General features: G+C 49.6%; 1 protein-coding gene across 2 annotated transcripts in view; it reads right to left on the reverse strand.

Moving 5' to 3' along the window:
• Positions 1 to 1,781: 1,781 nt before the first annotated feature.
• Positions 1,782 to 23,298, reverse strand: part of IGDCC4 (immunoglobulin superfamily DCC subclass member 4) — a 107,654-nt gene continuing 86,137 nt past the window's right edge. For both annotated transcript variants that reach the window (XM_068143498.1, XM_068143499.1), the window contains exons 13-20: positions 22,965 to 23,148; positions 22,108 to 22,235; positions 21,497 to 21,667; positions 21,011 to 21,148; positions 20,480 to 20,585; positions 18,577 to 18,811; positions 9,280 to 9,444; positions 1,782 to 7,097 (exon numbers count right to left, since the gene is read on the reverse strand). In XM_068143498.1, coding sequence (XP_067999599.1) covers positions 6,567 to 7,097; positions 9,280 to 9,444; positions 18,577 to 18,811; positions 20,480 to 20,585; positions 21,011 to 21,148; positions 21,497 to 21,667; positions 22,108 to 22,235; positions 22,965 to 23,148 — 1,658 coding nt within the window. In that variant the 3' untranslated portion in view covers positions 1,782 to 6,566. The remainder of the gene's footprint in view (positions 7,098 to 9,279; positions 9,445 to 18,576; positions 18,812 to 20,479; positions 20,586 to 21,010; positions 21,149 to 21,496; positions 21,668 to 22,107; positions 22,236 to 22,964; positions 23,149 to 23,298) is intronic.

The following is a 23,298-nucleotide window of genomic DNA, read 5'->3' on the forward strand; positions in this document are numbered from 1 at the left end:
TCTGCCGAGGATCTGAGAAGCAGCCTGGCTGCCTTGCTGCATCACACAACATTGCTCCCCAGAGGGCTGAGCTGGGCAATACGGTGCACTGGGTTCCTCTAACTTCTTGAGTTACCCAAGACTGCATGAGACCCCAGCCCACAGTGACAATGCTGCCAGCTGCATCACAGCATCACAGCATCACAGACTGGGGTGATGAAGACTGGGCACAGAAAGAAACACCTGTCTTTGCTTCTCCATGGTCTCCTGTAACTGCTGTGTCCATCCATCTCTCTGCTCATTCATGCCACTCCAGTGTCCTCTCTTGTCAGCCTCCTATACTATGACCTGACAGCTGGAAGTGGGATTTGCAGGCACCTATCACACCCCCAAGGTCCTTCCTTGCTCATTTGTGGGGTTACCTGTCATTAGGAGGAAAACTCATCAGAGTTACACAGCCTTACACTGTTCCCTTTAAGCACTATCAGGGAACACTATGCCAAGTGTAGATTTATTACCTCTGTAATGCAGATAAAATGAGATTTTATGGCTCTGTAGTTCTGGCAGCATAAAGTAATAATGAAAACTATCTGCTGAAGTAGGGAATGCATCCTAGAAAGAAAGGGAGATGCAGGGGAGGTTAATAGCACGTCCTCAGGTGCTGTCCAGTACCCTCTCAACACTCTCACTGGATGTAAGCCACTGAGTGTTCAGCCCAGTGCGCCATCCAGGAGAAGTCTCATCTAGCATCTGCTACATGCTTCTGCTTATTTTTCCCATTAAAAAATCCCCCTGCAAGATGAAGCACCAAACTGGACAAGTATTTTCCCTTTATCTTCTAGGAATCAGTCCAACACTGAGAGATGAGTTAAGCATCAAGAAATCCTTAAGGAATCCAAACTCTGCCCATACCTGAAATCCTAGCAGAATCCCTAAGGAACCAGGCACCCATCATCTCACATTCCCAACCTCTACAGCTGGGAGCTCAGGCACTGAACCAGCACAAATGTGAATCCTGTGTCCTGCCCCGGCTTCCCCACCAGTGAAGTACATGCTGGCTGTGGAAGGTGCTTCACCATGCCTCAAGGCCTGGTTTGGATCCATCCAGAAGTGAGTTACTCAGGTAAGCATGATTCGAGCTGTGAGGAATAAGAGCTGCAAGAGATTGCATCAGGCACAGTGTGGCCAGCAGGAGCAGGGAGGTCATTCTGCCCCTGTACACTGCACTGGTTAGGCCACACCTTGAGTCCTGTGTCCAGTTCTGGGTCCCTCAGTTTAGGAAGGAGGTTGACTTGCTGGAACGAGTCCAGAGAAGGGCAATGAAGTTGGTGAGGGGTTTGGAACACAAGCCCTATGAGGAGAGGCTGAGGGAGCTGGGGTTGCTTAGCCTGGAGAAGAGGAGACTCAGGGGTGACCTTATTACTCTCTACAGCTACCTGAAGGGAGGTTGTAGACAGGCAGAGGTTGGTCTCTTCTCCCAGGCAGCTAGTACCAGAACAAGAGGACACAGTCTCAAGCTGTGCCAGGGGAGGTTTAGGTTGGATGTTAGAAAGAAGTTCTATACAGTGAGAGTGATTGCCCATTGGAATGGGCTGCCTGGGGAGGTGGTGGAGTCACCATCATTGGAGGTGTTCAGGAGGAGAGTTGAAGGGGTGCTTGGTGCCATGGGTTAGTTGCTCAGGTGGGTTGGATGGGTTGATAGGTTGGACGTGATGATCTTGAAGGTCTCTTCCAACCTGGTTTATTCTATGTAATTCTATATAATTGAATCATGAGACAAATTTAACTCTTTTTTTCCAAAATATTTTATTAATAACTCATTAGTTAAGGAATATAAGGACAATGTCTTCTTACACTTTAACACTAAAGAGTATTTGTGGAGTAAGAACAGTCTCTGAAGAAAGCAAGTTATAATTAAGTACAGCATGGAACCAAACACAGACACAATCTTCAAAGGAGATCAAGTTCTGGTTACACACCCCTTATGCACTGTGTAGAAAAGGAAATGTAATTGTAAGAGACAAGCAAGGGAATACAAGAACAGATCTAGATGGTAGATTTCTGCTGGACTAAACACCTCTTCTCTAACAGAAGCATTGATTAGAAAAGCCACGATGATCCCCCTCAAAATGTCTAATGAGATCAAACCCATATTTAGTGCTCTGGTGAGACGGTTGTTTTCTCACGCAGCTTGTTTCATGGGCTGACCTCAGGGCTGTCAGCTAGAAATGCAAAAGCTTCTCAAAACCTAGATTACGAATTCTCTCCTCTGAGCTATTTAAACCAGAACTTTGACGTCCGATAAATCCGAAATCAAATCAACCAAAGAAAAAAGCTGAAAGAGGTTTTGATCCAAGCCATGTGCTTCCCGGAGCAAGGAAGCAAAAAGAAAGGAAAGGATGAGGATTGTGACTCTCATGGCAGCGTAGGGAATATACAGTTGTGCAGCCCAACGGCATCAATACTACAAAATGATGCCAGGGAGACAACCCTGGCATTGGAACAATGTAAAACAAGATACGCCAGCAAAAAGTTGGACAGCAATAATCTTTAGTGTTACTGAAAGGAAGGAAAGGCAGAAAGGAGCCTGGTGCCTAGGGACATATATTAAGTGTGATGGGCAATTAAAAGTATCAACAGTTTGTGTCTGTGAGAAATCTGCAAGAAAGCAACTTAATTCATGGTAAAAAAATAGATGCACTGGTTGCTTCAGGGGTACACGAGAAATGCGTGTCATCCGTCTTCTGCTCACTTCCAGCTGAGAACAGCCAGGTCCCACCTGTGTTCAGGACAGGAGGGACCTGGGCTGAGAAGAGCCAGGTCCCACGTGTGTTCAGGACAGGAGGGACCTGGGCTGAGAAGAGCCAGGTCCCACGTGTGTTCAGGACAGGAGGGACCTGGGCTGAGAAGACCCAGGTCCCACCTGTGTTCAGGACAGGAGGGACCTGGGCTGGGAAGAGCCACGTCCCACATGTGGTCAGGACAGGAGGGACCTGGGCTGAGAAGAGCCAGGTCCCACATGTGGTCAGGACAGGAGGGACCTGGGCTGAGAAGAGCCAGGTCCCACCTGTGTTCAGGACAGGAGGGACCTGGGCTGAGAAGAGCCAGGTCCCACGTGTTCTGGAGGGACCTGGGTGCAGCAGAGTTAGGGACACTCTGTGTGGACATGTGTTCATACAGATCAACTTTTCTGCTGCTAGTCAGTGGTGATCTCCTTCCTGGCTTTGAGGGAACTGCCTTATTTCTGTAGCTGAGATCTGGTGTAGCAGTCCATGGCTACCAGCATACTGGGACCTCCAAATGCTGCCAGTTTCACTCTCTGGTACCCCTTGATGTGATGTAACAAGATCAGAATGAGCCTCAGCCATGAGGAGATAAAGTGTTTTTGTGATGTATAAACAGAAATGTTTGCACTCTGCTGCATCTCCTCAAAGCTCCTGGAGCATGTAACTAACTTGGTGGTTTTGTGGTTGGCCCAAAGTGATCCAGGGGAATGGTGCCACACTGTACCTGCTTGTGTTGGCTTCGGTGACAGGCAGATCAGCAACACTCACCCCGTGACTAAGGGACTGCTGAAGTCAGCGCAGACAAAGCAGAGCATGCACGGACAAAGGAGCACCCCAGAAATTGTGGCCCTCTCCTAAGCCAGCCACAGGACTAAGCCTCCATCCCCATAGGCCCCTGGGGGGAAAGCTGAGGGCTGGTACATGACCTGTGCCAGATACAGTGTCACAACAGAGAGCCAGGAGAACTCAGGTGCCCTGATCATACCCACTGCTGGCCAAACTCCTCCCAGTGCTGACCTCCACTCAGCAGCAGCAGTCCTTCACCATAATGTCATGCTTGCAGGTGGATAACTTGGTTTTGGAGGTGAAAGGAAGTCACCAAGAGTTCCTCTAGAGTGAGCTTTCTGGAGAAGGGTCCTTCTCCCTTTCTGCACATCAGTGGTGGCAACATGGCTTGTACAGAGTCTGTCCTGTCACTGGGGAAGGTCAAGTTCTCTTCCATGAAATTAGCTGCAAACTGAGATCTAGCTGCAGGACCCTCCCTCACCTTCTGCAGCCAGTGCCTGACACTCCCCAGCTGGAGGGTTGTTACCTCTGCCATACAGCTGTAAACTGCCCTTACTGCCTGCAGCAACACCACCTAACTGCTTACTGCTCACTCTGTGGAGTTGTCAGTTTCGAGGTCTGGTGGCAGTCAGTTCTGGAGGTTATTTACACATTCCCTCTGCCCACCTCTGATTTCTTGCCTTGTCCAGCTACTTGCTCTGGTAGTGCACACATGCTAGCTCCTGCCCAGCACTAGTACTGATTTCCAGTCTCTGTACCAGAGCCCTTTGGAGTCATGGCACTTCAGGCATTTCTGAGAGTCCTCAAGATACCAAGCAGCAGCTGGAGCAAGAGCAAGTGCAACCACTGGAAATACAGCCATTTACCAGAATCTCAGGGTGGGAGGAGATGCTGTAGGACAAGGAGAGGTGGAAGTTCCACTGTCCTGCCCAACACGGTACATGGAGGTTTGGAGGTACTCCTCTATTGAAGAGCTGAAGCTAACAGGGTTTGATGGAGGGTCACAAAGACACAGGCTGGTCTATCTCAGCTCCAAACACAGGGCACACTGTGACATGGCTCTTCACAACAGAAGCAGGGATAAGGTGCTGGTGGAACAGAGTTCTTCTTACTGCAAGCAGTGGTATCTCAGTCCAGATTTCACCTCAAAAATCAACACATGAAGTCTTTCTCAGGATCTGAAGTCAGCACACAGCTCCCCACATGGCTTCAGATGAATTTCATTAAGAGAAGAGGGAAATGGGTATCTTGTTCCTCATTTTTCCAAGCAAATGGCCAGACCTCCAGGACAGCAGAACCTTTACCAAACACCCAGTGAACAGAATTACCGATCCCTGCTACCCCTGAGGAGCTGGTCCAGTCAAGGTCTGCAAGCCTGGAACAGGGCAGAGGCAGGCTAAAGAGACGGTAGAGAAATGCTCAGCTGAAGGCCAGGCTGAGGGAGATATCAGTAAAAGCATCAGCAAGAAGAGCCACTAGATGAGTTTCTAACCAGATGGACTGGTACAAGACCAAAGATTTGATTTCAATTTTTAAGACCTGGTGATGATCTACACTCAAAAAAACCCCAACTATCAAACCCCAAAAGCTCTTTGGCCAGGACCCTCAGATGCAACTGGACAATTTCACATGTTCATCCAAAGCCTTCAGCAATTCCACTGCTTACAGGAGGCTGAGAGCTGCTCTCTGGAAATCAAAATCATCTGAGATACCTCCACGTGGGCACAACAGAAGAAGAAATAGATGCCTCCCAGAGAACAAATAACTTTTGCAACTCTTGATTCTTTCCTCTCTTTGCTAGTGTGAGCTGGCAAAGGAAAGATGGATCAATGTCCTGCCAGCTGAAGCAGTCTCCGTTGGCCAGCTCCTGCAAACCCCAGTCCTACAGAGAAATACAGCCCAACTCTCCAGCTCCAGGGAAGGTGCCCTACAGCAACACTTAAAAACACACCAAGAGAGACATCAGCTCTGGAGCATTACACATTAAAAAAGAGTCAACCACCAGTGCAAACAGATTCTTTAGGAAAAGGCAGTACACGAATAAGTTAAAACCTATAATGGCCTAGAACAAAAGAGTAGGTTTACTGCTTCTTTTCTCCAACAGACATGAGGTAGTTGTGTTGTTAGGGAGGAAAAACAAAATAGAGAGAGAGAGAGAAGTAGTAAAAATGCTACTCTATACCACACACTACTCCACTTTATAAAATTAAATAATATAAAGATGTTCCAAGGAAATAAAAATACATGTTGTACATGAAAAGGACAGATGTGCACCTAAAATATTAGGTACAAGAACCTACATACAACAAAGTCCAGGTTGGTGAAATGACCCAGACACCGAAGAAGGTTCTATATAGTACAAGTTGTTAGAGGCACTCGTAGAGTGTGTAATAAAAGGCCACTACCTCAGGCCTGCTAGCGAGAGTTACTGCGGCAGCGCACAAAGAGAGCCTTATAATCCTTTTAACCACGGGAGGGCAGAAAAGGCTGGTGGTTACAGCTCGCTGAGTCTGTTTGTCTTGGCTTCCACCCCCTTGTGGGACTCCTCTGACAAAATTCATCCCAAGGATGGGAGGCAGCAGGTAGTGCCAAGGGGCTGCCTGGTGAAGAGACAGCTGAGAAGCATGGCTCAGTGGGCTCTGCCTCTTCCCAGCATTACGAGACGTCTTGCCAGTCGCCTCGAGGACCGCAGAGAAGTGACAGCCGCAGTCTCATGCAGAAGTCTGTTCTAGCTGTGCTTTCAGCTCAGGCTTTGGCAGATGGCTCAGTTCTGCTCCCACAAACATCGTTGCTCATCAGCTTCAGCAGGAAGAAGATGGGTCTTTACCAATCTACCTACTGGACTCTTGAAAGCAGTATCTGGAGCTGAGAGGTCCAAATCCTGCTCTGGTGAGATGTTGCACCTTCTTAGCCGTTGCTGGGCCCAGTGAATCAAGGGCACACACAACCTTGCAGGGACAGGCCCTTCCTAGTGCTTCAAGCTCTCCCATGATCAAAATCAGACTGGTTTGCTCTTCAGTGACTGTGGACACAGGCCACATTCTCAGATGCTGAGGATGAACTGGTTAAACCAGAGTTACTATAGAGGGGGCCCTCTTCAGGGGCTGGGGAAAGTGATTGGCACTTGAGCGGCTGCACGTTCCCCATGCCTTCCTGGATGGAGTCTGAATCTCCGCTCTCCATTGAATTCAGACTCTCCCCGTGGCTGTGGAAGCCATTGGTGAGCCCACAGATGCCAGTGGCCTCTGTTTTGTTAGTCTGTCTGTCGGGACATAACGGCTCCTCCTGGGCCTGAACCTCAGCACTGCCTGTGCAGTCCACCAACACTTGGCTAGTGTCCTGTTGGGTGCTGGGAGAGCCAGTAAGAGCCAGCTCTCCAGATGGGAGCTCTTTGGGCTCCTGGTCCTCAGTTTCTGTCTCTTCGCTCTCCAGGGTGTGCAGCTGGGAGTCGTAGTCTCTGTCAGAGGCTGAAAAATCAGAATGGACAATGACCTCTGCTTCCACTTGGTGGAGGTTGGCTGGTGGGTGGCTTTTCTTTGCTTCATTCTGTTATCAGACAGGGGGAAAATTAAAAAGAAAGAAAAAAAGAAGGTAAAGGAAAGGAAATTCAGGTAATTGAGGCTGTGACCCAACCAAGCACTGAGTGCAATGGGATGTCCTCATGCCTCCATTAAGCATTACCTTGATATGTTTCTCAGAGGGAAAAGCAAGTCTCAGGGAGTGATTTGCCCACAGTTTCTTGGCAGGCTGGAGCAACCACTCCTCCAAGCCTCTGTCAAGGTCCACAATTTTCAAAACTCACCACTCTGTTTCCATACTAAGGGCCAGAATTCTAGAGGGGCAGTGGGGCAACACTTTAGGAAACTTGCTTCCAAGACAGCTCATGATTCCACACCCACAGCTAGACACCAGGGCTCCTGTCACTCTCTTGGTTTAATTTTGGCTATGTCTCACAAAAGTTTTGTTGACCAGAGCCCTGGTCACAGCTTCCAGAAGCTGGTGTACACTCAACTCAGAAAGAAAACAAACAGTCCTCCTCTGTGCTGCTTGAGCAGGCTTCAGCCTACAGGCCTCTGTGAATCTAGCTGATGAGATATATCATGTTGCTAGATTATCATAGAATGGTTTGGATTGGAGGGACATTAAAGATGATCTACTTCCAACCTCACTGCCATGGGCAAGGGCACCTTCCACTAGGACAGGTTGTTCAAGGCCTCATCCAACCTGGCCTTGAACGCCTCCAGGGAGGGGACATCTGCAACCTCCCTGGGCAACCTGTTCCAGTGTGTCACCACCCTCACTGTAAAGAATTTGTTCATAGTGTCCAGTCCAAATCTACTCTCTTCCATCTTAATTCCATCCCCCCTCATCCTACCCACAACCACCACTTGCAAAATGTCCCTTCTCCAGCTTTCTTGTAGGCCCCTTTCAGGAAGACCACTATAAGGTCTCCCAGGAGCCTTCTCTTTTCCAGGCTGAACAGCCCCAGCTCTCTCAGCCTGTCCCCACAGAGGAGCTGCTCCAGCCCTCTGATCATCTTCATGGCCTCCTCTGGACCTGCTCCAACAGTCTGATGTCCTTCTCATGTTGGGGGCTCCAGACTATGGTTCAATAATTTAACAGATAGATTATTCTGGAAGTTCACAAAGGGTTCTCTAGGCAACCAGTGCTCAGATTCTGGGCTGAGTAAGATTTAGGAGCAAGAAGATGGTTCGAAGTATGGAAGAAGCGATATCCCATGTGTCACTCGCACTTTCTGTTGAAGCCAACTTTGTGCATCATTTACATATTTTAACACTTTTCCCCTTTGGTTGACAAACTGATGGGGGAGCTGTGCTGTAAGCAGTGCCCTGTAATTGGGTTGTAAAACATTGTCTTAACTCTAGCTACAATGTTAATTGCATCCTGTGTATAATTGGTTTTCACACCACTATCTAGGAAGGAAACATAGGTAGTTACTCTGAAGTATTGGCTGGGGGGGGAGGGGCTGAACTTTTTAAAACAATAGGCCAAGAAATGTGGTACAGAGCCAGCTGGATCAGGTGTCAGCTTGCTGTGCTAAGGCTGTGGTGCAGACGTTGTACAAATCCCCCCAAATACAAGAGCGAACCCTTGGTCCAGTGAAGAAATATCAGAAAGAGGATTTCCTCCCAGTCTCTGCATCCACATACAGAAGACAAGTGCAGTAGAAATTGTTCTACCCTCTCTGAAGGAGGAGTTTAAATCAATGCTTGCTCTTTGACTCCTTTTACAGAGAAAAATGCAATCCCTCCTTCAGGCCAGCCTGCTGTAGATCTTACTGACTGTGCTGAGCACTGCAGCTCCTAAGTCATTCAGAAGCCTGCCTGCTGCATGGCCACAGCAAACACCCAAAAGCAGACTTCTGGTGCCTGCTCCAGGTCCTCAGGAACTGGGATGCTGACAACCGGGCTGTCTGGCCCCACTTCACCAGAACAAGCCCACAGCACAGGCCCTCAAAGGCTGGTTGGAGTCAAGACAGATCAGGAGGGAAGTTGAGGCTCTGAGCAATGCCTGAAAAAAACAAACAGCTTTTACTCAAATCCCATCGGTCTCACAGGCATACACTCCTCTACCCAGGGAAAAAACAAAGCCAACTACAGCTGGCATTTTCTGCTGTGCTACAAAGCAAGGGAAAGGGAGATGGGGAGCATGAATGGGAAAAGGCACACCAGAATCCACAAGTCACTAAAGCCCCAAAGACACCCACCATGACAGCATCATAAACCAGAGCCTGCAACAAAAGCTTCTGTCCCGCGCTGGAAGGGAGCTTCAGCGAGCCGTTGACAACAGAGAGAGGCTCTTTTGTGATCGTGTCCCCGTATCTGGTGATGCTGTTTGTCCAGGGCTGGCTGCCTGATTTATTCCATGAAGGCTGCAGAAAGGAGAAAAGATCCAATTATCACAGACACAGATTCTTATCCTCATAAACCTGAAATGAGAAACAGCTTGGAAAAGGGAAGTGCAGGGTGGGAAATATGATGGCGTTAGAAACGCGAGTTAAACGCAGTGAATGCTTCTGATGGTATCCATTTAAACGTGCTCCCTGCAACAGCCTGGCACAGGCACATCACCACAGGCTCCATGGCTCTGTTACCTGATGCAGAGCAAGTGGATGCAAGCTGCCAAACGGTTCACAACTGGTCTCCTAAGGGGCTTTCCACCACTTCTCAAAATCTGCAGCCAACAAGTCTATCGTGACACAAGACCTCATTTAAAAGTCCATCAAAATCAACTCCCTGGAAAGCCACAAACGACCTGGAGCTGTATGAGCCCACTGAGAAATGCTGCAAAGCTGGAAAGGAGCAGGGATGGTGGAAAGCTGGAGTTGGATGATGACAGCATTTGCTTTGGCATAGGTGATGCTCTGCAGCAGGGAGGAGGACCTTCACCTGTGTGCGCTGGCACGTGTGCTCCAGCCAGAGCTGAAGACAATGCTACACTGCTTGCTCTGCAGCACAGATTTCCTGCTCCAAGCTGGGGCTTGGGTAAACACTCTGCTATTCCACATCAACACACAGGCACAAAATTAGGGGGATTTTTTTTTTTGGTCACAGACCACCAAGCAATTCTTAGCTCAGCTTTAAATCCCCTGGGCAACCAGTGTTACCTTGTTTGTAGATCTAATTAAATTATATGGGCTGAACACAATTTGTTCTGGGTTCTCTCAGCTTCCCCTTGCAATAAACTGTTGAATGCACACCTCTGTGCATGGGAAATGTGTGCCTTTAAGAGCTGAAGTTATTTAACAGCTCAGACTATTAGTTCACAGGCACAAAAGTATTTTCTTTCCAGGTTTTGATTTTATTGGGCTGTCCTGCATATACCTGAGCTCAGCCCCGCTAGTGACTCACATACATATGCATACCAAGGACCACACCAGTTGGTTATCTCTGGCCTTGTCCCACAGATGTTACCTGTGGTCTGGATTGAAGTGAAGGGACAACACAAGGCTGAAACAAAGAGAAAACCCAGACATGATCCTACTGCCCGTGTTCACATGCACAATCTGGGGGTACTGGTCAACAGCCAACTGAACCTGAGCCAGCATGTGCTCAGGTGGCCAAGAAGGCCAACAGCATCCTGGCCTGCATCAGCCATAGTGTGGCCAGCAGGACCAGGGAAACAATAGTGCCCCAGTACTCACCACTGGTGAGGTGCATCTCAAATCAAATACTGGGTTCAGTTTTGGGCCCCTCACTGCAAGAAGGACATTGGGGTGCTGGAGCATGTCCAGAGAAGGGCAACAAGGCTCGTGAGGGGTCTTGAACACAAGTCCTATGAGGAGTGGCTGAGAGAGCTGGGGTTGTTCAGCCTGGAGAAGAGGAGGCTGAGGGGAGACCTCCTCACTCTCCACAACTTCCTGAAAGGAGGTTAGGAGGTTACAGTGAGGTGGGGGCCAGTCTCTTCTCCCAGGGAACAAGTAACAGGACAAGAGGAAATGGCGTCAGGTTGCTCCAGGGGAGGTTTAGGTTGGATATTAGGAAAAATGGGTCACTTGGTACTGGAGCAGGCTGCCCAGGGAAGGGGTGGAGTCACCATTCCTGGAGATGTTCAAAAGCTGTTTGGATGAATTGCTTACGAAGGTGGTCTTCCAGTTGAGTACAGGGAGATGTTAGGTTATGGTTGGCTTCATGATCTTAAGGCCTTTTCCAACCAGGTGAGTCTATGGTTCTGTGGCTGTGTGGGGTGAAGATACATAGCACATCTATCCAAAGCCACCAACCACCCACTGCTCGCTGCCAGGCAGGAGAAACTGCTCTGCATATGTGGCTGCTACTTACACCAGAGCTATTCCAACAACAATCAGTGTAGCATGAGGCCAGCCGAGATGGCAAGGAGATATCTGACATCAGCCTGACCTTGCATGAGTCATTTGACCTTGTGCCTCAGTCCATCTGGCTGGAAATGAGGTAGAAATGCAGGAGCAGATGTGTGTGAGCCAGGCATTCCTAACCCAGCTACTTAGCGAGAAGCCAGCGCTGCCTCGTGCTGTGGGTGCTGGCAGAAGGCGCACGGAAGCTCTTCTGTATGCGCTGCAGAGCTGCCCTGCCTTTGCCCCAGCACTCCCTGGCCACCCCAACTCAAGCCTTGGCACTTTGAGGGAGGCAGAGCGATGTGACATCCCAGAACCAACCCCAAGTCACAGGAGCTTTGCTGCTGCCTCAGGATCCAACAGGTAGTGAAGGGCTTCTCTGATATGACAGCACCCTGCAGAAGTGACGTCTGAACGCAGTGCAGCGGCCATCAAGCGTCTGCTCATTCACAGGGGTGCTGGAGGCAGTGTCTTTGCCATTCCTCTACCCACAATCCTCCACAAAATATTTTGAGCCAAGAGCGCTCCCTGACTGCTCTCTTTCTAAGTGGACAATCATTAAACCACACTTTAATGGCAAGGAATCAATCAAGTGATGGCACAGAGCTCACAATAAGGAGTACCACCACACCTAGGTACTTGAGGAACGTGCTCCATTTGCTTCTGCTGCCATCTGAGAGGCTTTCTGCAGCGACATTGCTGACTGATGGCTTCTGTGCCTTTTCCAAGGAACATACGTTACTGAGCAAATACTGCCTGGAAATCTCAGCCCTGAACCTACACAAACATGCACACAAATGTGTGTCCTGTTAGAGATGCTTCCATGCATATTTGCCATCAGAAAGAGCTGAGCATCGTACGCGCACACACAGAGCAAACTTGAAAACCTTCTTGCAGGCGTCTCGTGAATACCAAGAAATGTGGAAAGAGGCAGCTCTGCTGCAATCCCCATGGACCATCTGTTAGCAGAAATGTCAATCTGCCATGTTTACATAGGTTTTGATGACTCTGGGAACAGCCTGTTCAGCTCTGGCTGAAATTGGCTGCAACTAAGAACAAACTTGTTTTGTACCAGTTTGCAACTTTCAACAAACAGAAAAAACCCATCAGCCACACAACATGGCCTAGATCCCACATGTTGTTCAAGCACATTATGTTTAAGGGGGGCTGGGGGTGGAAATCCTCTTGGGGCTCAGGCTTTAAAGTTGGGCAGCAGCAATTAACTTTAGGTTTGTTTTCACCACAGACCTGAAGAAGGTCTGGTGTGCCTGAAAGCTCCTCTGCTTTTTCAAGCAGTGTGTTTTGGTGCACTAAGGGATACTAGTTCTTGTGACTCGTGGTGGGGGCAAGCACAAACACAGGCTGGGCAAGGAGTGGCTCAAGCACAGTGCTGAGGAAGAGGACTTGGGGGTGTCAGCTGATTAAAAACTCAACATGAGCCAGCCTTGTGTGCTTGCAGCCCAGAAGGCAACCGTGTCCTAGGCTGCATCAAAAGAAGCGTGGCCAGCAGGACAAGAGAAGTGATTCTGCCCCTCTACTCTGTCCCTGGGAGACTCCAGCTGGAGTACTGCATCCCATTCTGGTGCCTCTGGCATAAGGACATTGAACTGCTGGAGCAGGTCCAGAGGGGGCCACAAGGATGATCAGAGAGCTGGAGAATGTCCCCTATGGGGACAGGCTGAGAGAGATGGGGCTGTTCAGCCTGGAGAAGAGAAGGTTCTGGGGAAACCCTGTAGAAGCCTTCCAGTACCTAAAAGAAGCCTACAAGAAAGCTGGGGAGGGACTTTTTACAAGGGCTTGTAGTGACAGGATGAGAGGCAATGGATTAAAGATTGAGAAGGGAAGATTTAGACTGGAGATGAGGAAGAAATGCTTTAGGGTGAGGGTGGTGAGACACTGGAACAGGTTGCGCAGGGAGGCTGTGGAGACCCCCTCCTTGCAGATGTTCGAGGCCAGGCTGGATGAGGTCTTGTGCAATCTGGTTTAGTGGAAGGTGTCCCTGCCAAGGCCAGGGGATTGGAACTGGATGATCTTTAAGGTCTCTTTCAAGTGAAACTATTCTATGAATCTATGAATGTCTGAAGGAAGACAAGGAAATGTTCTCCTACAACAGAATAACAAAGGCAAGAAGTGTCAGTCTAATACTAATTTAAAGAGGGAAAAATCCTTTTGTCAGTTCACTGCAAACACGAGAAGGAGAACTAATAAAAACATCTTCCAGGAGAAGGTGTTTCCATTACAGCTAAATCCTTATCAAAGCAAACAAGCCTTTTCATTTCACCCTTTGTGCAGCAACTCCGACTGGTGAAACCGTGCCTCGATCATGTTACCTTCCCTGTGACAAGTAATGATTTCATGCAAATAGATGAGCTGAGAATGAGCATGTAGGAAATGTTGATCTTGAAACCTTCTCTGTTGCAAGAGGATGGTTATTTGAACTAGCTTGAAATCCTGTGCAAAACCAGGCTGCAGACATGCCAGATGCACCCAGCTTTTAAGAGCGTCACAGGAGAGAGAAAGGAGTCATTGCTGAATGACACCACAGCAGTGACTGGGAGATTGGAAGGTCCTGCACCTAGGTCACAGCAATCCTAGATATCAATACAGGCTGGGGGATGATGAAATTGAGAGCAGCCCTGCAGAAAAGCACTTGAGGATGCTGGTGGAAGAGAAGCTGGACATGAGCCAGCAATGTACACTTGCAGTTCAGAAGGCCAATGGCGTCCTGAACTGCACCAAAAGAAGTGTGGCCAGCAGATGGAGAGAAGTCGTTCTGCCCATCTGCTCTGCTCTGGTGAGACCTCACCTGCAGCACTGTGTCCAGCTCTGGGGCCCCCAGCACAAGAGAGACATGGATCTGCCGAAGCAAGTCCAGAGGAGGGCCACAAAGATGATCAGAGGGTTGGAGAACCTCTCCTATGAAGACAGGCTGAGAGAATTGAGGCTGTTCAGCCTGGAGAAGAGAAGGCTCTAGGGAGACCTTACAACTACATTTTGATATCTAAAGGGGACTTAGAGGAAGGCTGAGAAGGGACTGTTTAGAGGAGTCTGTGGTGATAGGGAGAGGGGAAGTGGTTTGAAATTGGAGCAGGGGAGATTTAGGTTGGACATAAGGATTGCGTTCTTTACAATGAGAGTGGTGAAATACTGGAAGAGGTCCTCCGCTGCACCTCCACACAAGATGCAACATCACACAGACCTCTCCCCCACCAGACAAGGGAGAACCTCTGCTGACTCTCCATGGGAACACAGCTCTCATCTAAGACTCTTCCAGAAAGCACTGGGACTTCTTTTTTTTCCACACAGAAAGATTTCAACATGAAAATGACAAACAACCTGGGGAGATCCAAGTTCCCTGATGCATTCCAACTTTTGCTCTCCAAGTTACTGGGGGGATTCATGGGATGCAGTCCCCATGGGGAGGAGGCCCTCAAGGAAGGAGTGGAGCAGCAAGCAAGGAAGGTTCCAGCTCACAAGAAACACGACGTCAAACACTTCCAAGCCAAAACACTCGGGTTTGGCTTCATTCAATGAAAAGCTGAAGCCTTCCATGGAAAGCAGATGCTTTTTAACATTCTCCCCCACCCCCTACATTGCTTGGCTCAAAAGCAGCAGTAACAGAGATGTCTGAAGCAGAGCCATTTCATCATCCTCAGTCCATCTGTCAGGGGAAGCAGAGCTGCCTCACCATGGCCTGTGCATTACGGTGTCATTTATAATGTGGGCTACTGAGGGCATCAGCCTGGGGGTCACTTGAAAGGGGAAGAGAGTAAGAGGAAAATCACTTGTCAGTGTATTTACAAATCCTCCTGTGTGACCACTGGGAAACACGCAGCAAGGAAGAAAAAGAGGCTGCTAAGTGGCCGAGTGTGCTCCTGCCTAATGGAGCTGTCAGCCGCCAGAGCAGCCCTGGGCTGACAGCTCGGCTGCAGTGGCACCTTTCTGCCCTGCAAGCAGGGACAGGGTGGCCAGGTGGCTCCAGTGGCATGTCCAGCAGCACAGATTGTCCCACCTTCCACTCACACATCCTGCACCAGCATGGCTTGTAAGAACTCAAGAGGAATCACAGCCCTATGCTCAAAGGAACTGCTGGCCCTGATTGAAAATGACCAAGGGAGCTTCTCTAAACCCTTGCCTGTGATTCTTTGCAGTTCAAACCTCAGCTTTGCTAAAGTCTTCCTGCCCTTGGTCTCCAGGCCTTACTCCAGCAAAGTGACATTATGGCATGTGGACAGCCCCTTCTTTGTGTCAGTGCATCTAGCAGCACAGAGCCTCCAATCTCCACTGAAACCTTGGGATGCCTGCCACAAGAATAAAATCCACAAAGAATAATCCCTGGGTAGTCATGAGCCAGCACATGGAAAGCCTGCAAGCAGGGGCCAGCTAGCACTGCCTCTGCTAATGGCAAAGGCCACCTGGCCAACACAACACAGCAGTTTAACTTGAGGATGGAGAGGTAAGCAGGCAACTGGAGAAGATCACAGACCTGGAGCTGCCACATCCTTGTCATGACAGCTACACAAAGCTGCCCAACAGCAGCAGCAGCGGGCTAAGAGTCTGTCCCAGGCACCATCCTGAGTCCTGTGGTGACGTGGCATGCTGTTAAATAAAAGGGATCCTTGCAGCAACTTGAGGCCATTTCCCTTTTCCTTTACTGACTAGGACTGCAAGTGATAGCACCTGGCCTAGAGCACCCCCAGAAGCTTCCCCTTGCCAGGCTGGAACAGGAATCCACAAGGATTTTCCCTTCCCTGTTGCTCTATCACATTCCTTGCCATGGTGTGCTGGGTTGAAGTTTGCCCCCAGCATCTTCAGAGTCCCAACCACTCACGGTGTGAGAGAAGAAAAGAGAAGACAAGGAGGCAGTTGGTCCCTGTAGGGTAAAAGCTCCGGGCTATGCTCTGCTCCAGGCAGGGTCCCCAGGGTGTTCTGGCAGCCCAGCTTAACTGTCTGGTGGAAGAAGCTATTTGAAGCACAGAAGACAACCCAAGCAACCTCCAAGTCACTGCTGAGCCTTGGCTAGTAGCATTTTGTCTACACACACAAGGAAATGTACACACTCACAACAGCACCGGACTCCGATTTGCATCTCTTGTGGGAACCAGGCATGTGTGCACCAGTCCAGCCATGCTCACGAGACCTGCCCAGCTCCTGGACCACCCAGCCGAGTAAAATCACACCACCATCCAGACACATGGCCTCTTGGCAACTGCAGTAAAAGACGGTTTTGGCCTGAGCCTTTTCACTTCAATTACACACCTCGGAGTACTGAGAGGAGGCAGCGGTGCTCGGGGCTGGCTCGGGTGGCACTTGCAGAGGGAACTGGGCAGTGGAGGGAGCAGGGCCTCCTGTATGGGAGCACATCTCCCTCCAGTGCCCGTTGCCAGCAACAACAGCTTGTTGCTCCCGGCCACCACTCGAGCTCTCCTTCACCTGCCAGGTCATCCTTGCCGGTCGGCACGGGTGACAACACCGCTCTGCGGGTGGCTGCTCCTCAGTGATCCCTGCTTCCCTACCCACATCCATCAAATAACCCCGGCTCTTTATCCTGCTGGCAAAAAGCCTCAGGGAATTTAACTCTCAGTGGCCTTTTCCCATCCAATTACGGAGGTAGAGACTACAACCAGAATCAGTTCTCCCTGAAGCTTCCTCAACATAACTCTGCTGGTGGACACTGCCAGCCTTTGTGACAGACACTGGGAGCTCCAAGCTCTCAGGTCCTGGCACTGACCTCTCCAACCTCTGCTCTGTGCACCTCAAAATCTCTGTGCAAACCTCTGGTGACAGGATTGCTGCTTTGGAAGAGAGGTCTGATCTGTACTGAAACAATGGTGAGGCACTGGAACAGGCTACCAGGAAAGGTGGTGGAGTCACCATCCCTGGAGGTGTTCCAGAAGCATGTAGAAGCAGTGCTTCAGGATGTAGTTTCATGGTCATAGTGTTGGGTTATGGTTGGACTCAATCATCTCAATTTCCCCCAACCTTAATGATTCTATGATCTGTCTCTGCTGTCCCCAAGAAGGCTTCCCAGGGGAGGGAAGTCTCCCCACCCTGACCTATTCTCAGGGTAAGTCTTCATCACTGAAAGCATTTGTTCCTTATTTAACAGAATGAGCCACAGGAAATACCTCACACCCTCCAGCCTGGCTCCAGACAGGAGCTACATGCCACCAAAAGCCATCGACACAGCTCGGCTGCAAACTGCCTCCTTCAGCTGAGCACTGATCTGCCACAGCACCTGGGGACAGCCAGGAGCATGGCTTCAGCTCACAGGACTACTGAAGCCAGCAGAAGACATTGTTTCCAAAGAGCACACCAGGCACCAGCAGGACAGGCAGGGCTCGCTGTCAGCCAGGTACCCTGCCCTCACCTTCCCACCAGTGGCACACAGCGTGATCGCCGATGCCAACGTGAACTCCCTGTGCTCACTGTGCATTTGCTTTACTGAACCTCCTAATTACTTTACATGCTCTCCCTGGGCTACAAAGAGAGACATAAACAGATTAACTAAATTAGGCCAATTAAAGGTTCCCTAATGGAATGAAATGTTTCAGGCAAGCTTGAGAGAGGAAATGGGCAGGGAGGAATGAAAGACAATGCAATGTCAGACAGACCAAGCAGGGCAGGAAAAGACCACTTCAAAAAAGAAAGGTTCACAAGTAAAACATAATTCCATCTATTGAAGGTGGCAAGATACTGGCCTGGGTTGCTCAGAAAGGTGGTGGATGCCTCATCCCTGGAACCATTCCAGGTCAGGTTGTTTGGGGATGTTTTGCAGATGCTTACTGCAAAGGAGTTGGACTAGATGACCTTCAAAGGTCCCTTCCAACCCAAAGCAGTCTATGATTCTATGATACCTTCAGGGGTATTCTAATGAACATACCACTTATGGACAAAGCTCCTTTTACTCTAAGCAAAAGAGTACTCTGGAAGGCAGAGCACCTACTCTAGACATCACACCTTCTCACATCATCTACATGCCACAACAGAACAGTGCAGCTTTCTGCAGCAAGAAGTTTGGTAGCTCCTTCCCTAGGAATGAGGGTTCACTGTCCCAGGAGATGAAAAGAGGTGGGAGGTGGCACAGGGATGCCAAACGTAGATCTGAGCCAAGACCAAGCCAGTCAGTTTTACAGAGATAAATGCACAGGTGCCTAGCAGGAGTCACTGCATGCATGGAACCTTCCTTACCTTCCTCTTCACATGGATGGTGTCCTCAGGAAGGCTTGTATGGATGAGGCTGTGCACTTCCGTCAGTTCTGTGATGTCCCCCAGGGGCATGGGTGCATCCTCTGGGAGTGGGGACATCAGGGACTCTAGCTCATGTGAGTCCAAGGTGGCACTGGGAGCTGCCACCCCTTGCCTGCTCCGGTGGTAGTAAGTGTGGTTGCCAGCTGCCTGGGAATCCAGGCCCGGCAGGGTTTCCCTGAGGGAAAACAAGCAAGAGTTGACATCAGTCATGAGCCTCCTTCCTCTGTTCCAAACAGCCAGGGACTGCCAAAGTGATCCCTTCCAGGCCACTCAACCTGTCCTTGTGCAAGTGCTGCCCTGCTGCTCTCAAGGAAGGAAATCCAATATCCACATCCTACTGTGACAGCTCTTGCTGCCTCTTCAGCACCTTTATTACTCCTAAAGCTCTTCCAAAACATGGTGCTGGATGCAAAGCCTCCCCTCACCCTCACCAGAGCATCACAAGGGCAGCAGACAACATGAGTCCCAGCACAAGAGAAAGCATTCTCTGACCCCTGCCCATGGGGAGCTGTGTCACTCCTGTCACCTCCACTTCACAGACAAGGGATGCAACAAGACAGAAAAGTTTGGTGACCACATTAGGATGAGATTTCAGAAGTTGCTTGTTCCTAAGTCCTGAGATCTGCCAGCAGCTCAAAACTCTTCTCAGCAGCAAAGCTGTTTTCTGACTGTGGGCTTTCACAGAATGCCAGGTTGGAAGGGACCTCAAGGATCAGCTGGTCTAACCTGTCTAGGTGTAGCTGAAATGAGCTGGCCCAGCATCCTGTCAGGCTGACTCTTAAAACTGTCCAGGGTAGGGTAATCTACCAATCCCCATAGGAGATGACTCCCATGTCTAACTGTTTTCATGGGGAAACACTTTCTTCTGGAATCCAGCAGGAATCTCTCCAGGAGTAACCTGTACCCATTACCCCTTGTCTTCTCCATAGGACTCCTTGTAAAAAGGGAGTCTCCATTCTCCTTGTAGCCACCCTTTCTGTACTGCTACATGGTAACAAGGTCTCCCCTAAGCCTTCTCAAGGCTGAACAAACTTTACAAATACTTATGGCTGGATTCAGACCCCTGGGATGGCAGCAGGCTTTAGGCTGAGTTCAACCCTCCTTAAACCTGTCTGAAGTTAACAGACCCTTTCCAAACATCCTTAGAGCTGTCCAACCTCAGAAGGGAAATGCTGCTCACACTGACAGACAGGTAATCACCCAGCAAATGGTGGAGTTTCCCTTTTCCTGGTTTTCATTTTTCCTTCCTCTGAAAGAATTCCCTCCTATTTGTCTAACAATGCCAATTAAAAGAGAAACAACTGGGAAAATAGATCAGTGACAAGACCATACCACGCTCCTTAGCCAGCTAGCACTGCCAAGACTCAATCCCTGTATTAACTGGTGTCACACACTGCATCCCAAAGAGCCCTGCTTCAGTTCAGCCTGGAGAAAAGGAGGCTGAGGGGAGACCTTTTCACCCTCCACAATTCCCTGAAAGGAGGTTGTAGTGAGCTTGGGGGTCAGTCTCTTCTCCCAGGAAACAAGTAACAGCATGAGAGAAAATGGCCTCAAATTGCAGCAGGGAAGGTTTAGGCTGGATATGAGGAAACATCTCTTCCCCATAAGGGTTGCCAAGCCCTGGACCAGGCTGCACAGGGTAGTGGTGGAGTCCCTGTCCCTGGAGGGGTTTCATACCCGTATAGATGTGGTGCTGAGGGACATGGTTTAGTGGCAACCTGGCAGTGCTGAGTTCACAGCTGGACTCAAGGATCCTGCCAACCTAAATTTGTGATTCTACCATGAGAAGCACTTCAGTGTATTTTGTCTGATTCCACACCTGCAAAGGTGAGGCGACACCGACCTGTGCTTGCTGTTGCGGAAGCTGGCACACATGCAGAAGAGGATGCAGAGCAGCCCCAGGCAGACTCCCACGATGATCCCTGTGACAGAGTGGATATCCAGAACATCTACAGGGGAAGGATAGAGAAAGCATTTCAGCTACTAGCAGGAAGAAGGCACACAGTGTCTCACATTCAGAGCAGCACCATCTTCACTAAAACCAGTAGGTGATGCCCCTAGACACACCAAGGGCTGAGATCATTTGGCAGTGACAACTCAGAGCAGCCCAAAGCAAACTGCCAGCTCTGCACACACAGCAATTCCAGGTGTAACAGAAAGGCAGCAAGATGCAGGTTGCATGTGCCCTGCCACAGGGGCTGGGATGGGGAAGGGAGATGAAGTTTAGCTGTGGGATGGGTTCTCGAGCTGCCCAAGGCCTGTGGAGCTGCACATTTGAGGACTCAGCTGGCAAACAGAAACATCACTGCTTACAAATGGTGGTCTTCAGCAGCACAGCTCACTTCCTGAACCAGAGCAAAGGGGAAATTCTTACCAGACAGCTTTTCCCGGAGGGTGTGCACATCCTTAACATTTGAATAGGGACCAGATCCCACAACTGTCTTTGCTCCCATCTTGAAGAAGTATCTGGTATCGCTTTCCAGACCATGCACTTCAGTGCTGAAGATATTTCCTGATGAAAGGAAGTCAGAAGACGTTTAAAATGTGCAGCTTCAAGAGCATTTAGAGGCTGCGGCTAAGCAGCAGTGAGGGATTTTGTGTCATTATCTCTAAGAGGTACTTCATACACCTTATGTCTCTCAGTAGTTGTGTCCCTGGACTCTCCTTTATGACCAGGAGCAAAGTCCAGCATATGCTCCAAGAATGGAGCATGAGCTCATGGTAGCAGGACCCCTTGAATGTTTATTTGTATGTTCTCCAAGTAAGGAGACTCTGACTAACCAGAGCTCCCTGGCAGGGAAGAAGGCAGGAGGGGGAGGAGGATGTGGTGGGGGTATTACAATACCTCAAGGAGGCTCACCTTCTCGTGTCAGCAAGGTCCACATGTCATCAGGCTGCGTGTTGTTGGCATTGTAGAGGATGAGGTACTCCACAATGATGCCATTGGGCTCAGCAGGAGGGCACCAGTGCACCTGCACAGCATAGGGGTTGAGCGGGTGCAGCCGCAGGTCAGATGGAGGAGTTGAGGGACCTGCCATAGACCAGTAGAGAGCCAGCATGAACAGCAGAAAAGAGGAAGAGAACATTCAACCTGCAGCCTATAGCAACTGCTCTGCCTTCTCCAAATCCTTCTCAGTGGTGCTGCAGCTGTGCTTGCAAGCATGAAATGAAGGGCAAGCTGAGTGGTTGCACACCTCTCCAAACAGGCTGTGGAGAGCAGAGAGGAGGCTGCAGGACCTGTGAACCATGGGCAACCAGTCGGGGGAAATGCAACAGTGCTGATGAAGGCACACAGCTCAGTTTGAGGCTGTGTAACATCGCTCATATTTGAGAGCATATTCCCAGCATACCCTCCCACCTTGTGTCTTTCTTCTCCATCTTCCACAGAGATCTATCTGGAGCACAACAGGAGGGGTTTAGAGATTCAGGAAAGCCAGGAGAAATCAGGATACAATTCCCACCACCACTCACGGTCAGGAAGAGTGAATCGCTCCACCACGCTGCCGAAGGGCCCATCGATGCCCACACCATTGGACTGCACAGCAAACTCATACCTGGTGTAGGGCTTCAGCCCACTGATGAGAATGTCTTCATCCGAGCTGCCAAGAGAGGACACATTTACAAGGTCATGAAACTAGATGTTCTCTCACCCACTGCCATCTTGATCCCTTGCCAGGAACACTGCAAGAGATTATCCTAACTCTGACAGTATTTGGTTTTTTCACCTATAGCTTCATCTCCTGCTGTCATGTGAATGCAAGAGCACTCAGCTCCTAGACACAGAGCAAAATAGGTTTCCAGCCCCCAGGACCATCTCATGTAGAAAAAACCCTGAAAACAGTTTGGTTATAGGCTGAAAATCTGCACAGGAATCTAGATACAAAACACATCCCCATTGTAAGCTGAAAATCTTCACAGGTATCCAGACACAGAATACATCCCCAGATTACCATAACTGCTTAAACTCCAGTAGTTTTAAAACCAACCTTATGAGGATCATCTCACAAATCATGAATACTTTGAGACAGGCCATAACTGCACCTAGCTATATCATTAACATGGAAACAAGCAGGTAAGGTCCTAGCAGAGCAGAAAGATGCAGCAATCAACCAGTTAATGACCCCCTTGGTATTCAAGTCAGAGACAAGTCCCAGTCCCACACTTCAGCAGCTCTGAACATATCTGTGACCAAGGCAAATGTTTCCAGCATGTGAAACACAAAGGAGTTTGGTCACTAGTGGAACTTCCACGCAGGCTGCTCCTGCCCTGTGTGTTTGTTCCTGACAGGACCAACCCGTGGCAGACAGACCCTCAGTGTCCCTCTTTACCTTGTGTAGTACGTAACGAGGGAGGCATTTTTCAGGCCCCAGGGGCTGAAGCGCACGGTGTAGTTGACAATTTTGACTGTGGTGAAGTCAGGTTTTTTCCACCTGAGCCAGATGGAAGTTGAGCTGTTGGACTCTGCATAGACTTGGACTGGAGGAAGTGGAGGACCCTTCTGCACAGGGGGATCTATGGTGCAAGACAAAACAAGAAGAGATGTGGAGTTGTACGTGACAGTAAGGCAAAGGATAGCCATCACAGACACAGAAAACATGGAACATGGCCTTGACTGTGACACCTGCACCAACATGGTGCCCTATGGTGTAAGCCTAGATGCCC

Source organism: Melanerpes formicivorus, unplaced genomic scaffold (genome assembly GCF_026170545.1).
Source record: "Melanerpes formicivorus ecotype bairdi unplaced genomic scaffold, bMelFor1.0.p_v2 SCAF_10, whole genome shotgun sequence".
Classification (NCBI taxonomy): domain Eukaryota; kingdom Metazoa; phylum Chordata; class Aves; order Piciformes; family Picidae; genus Melanerpes; species Melanerpes formicivorus.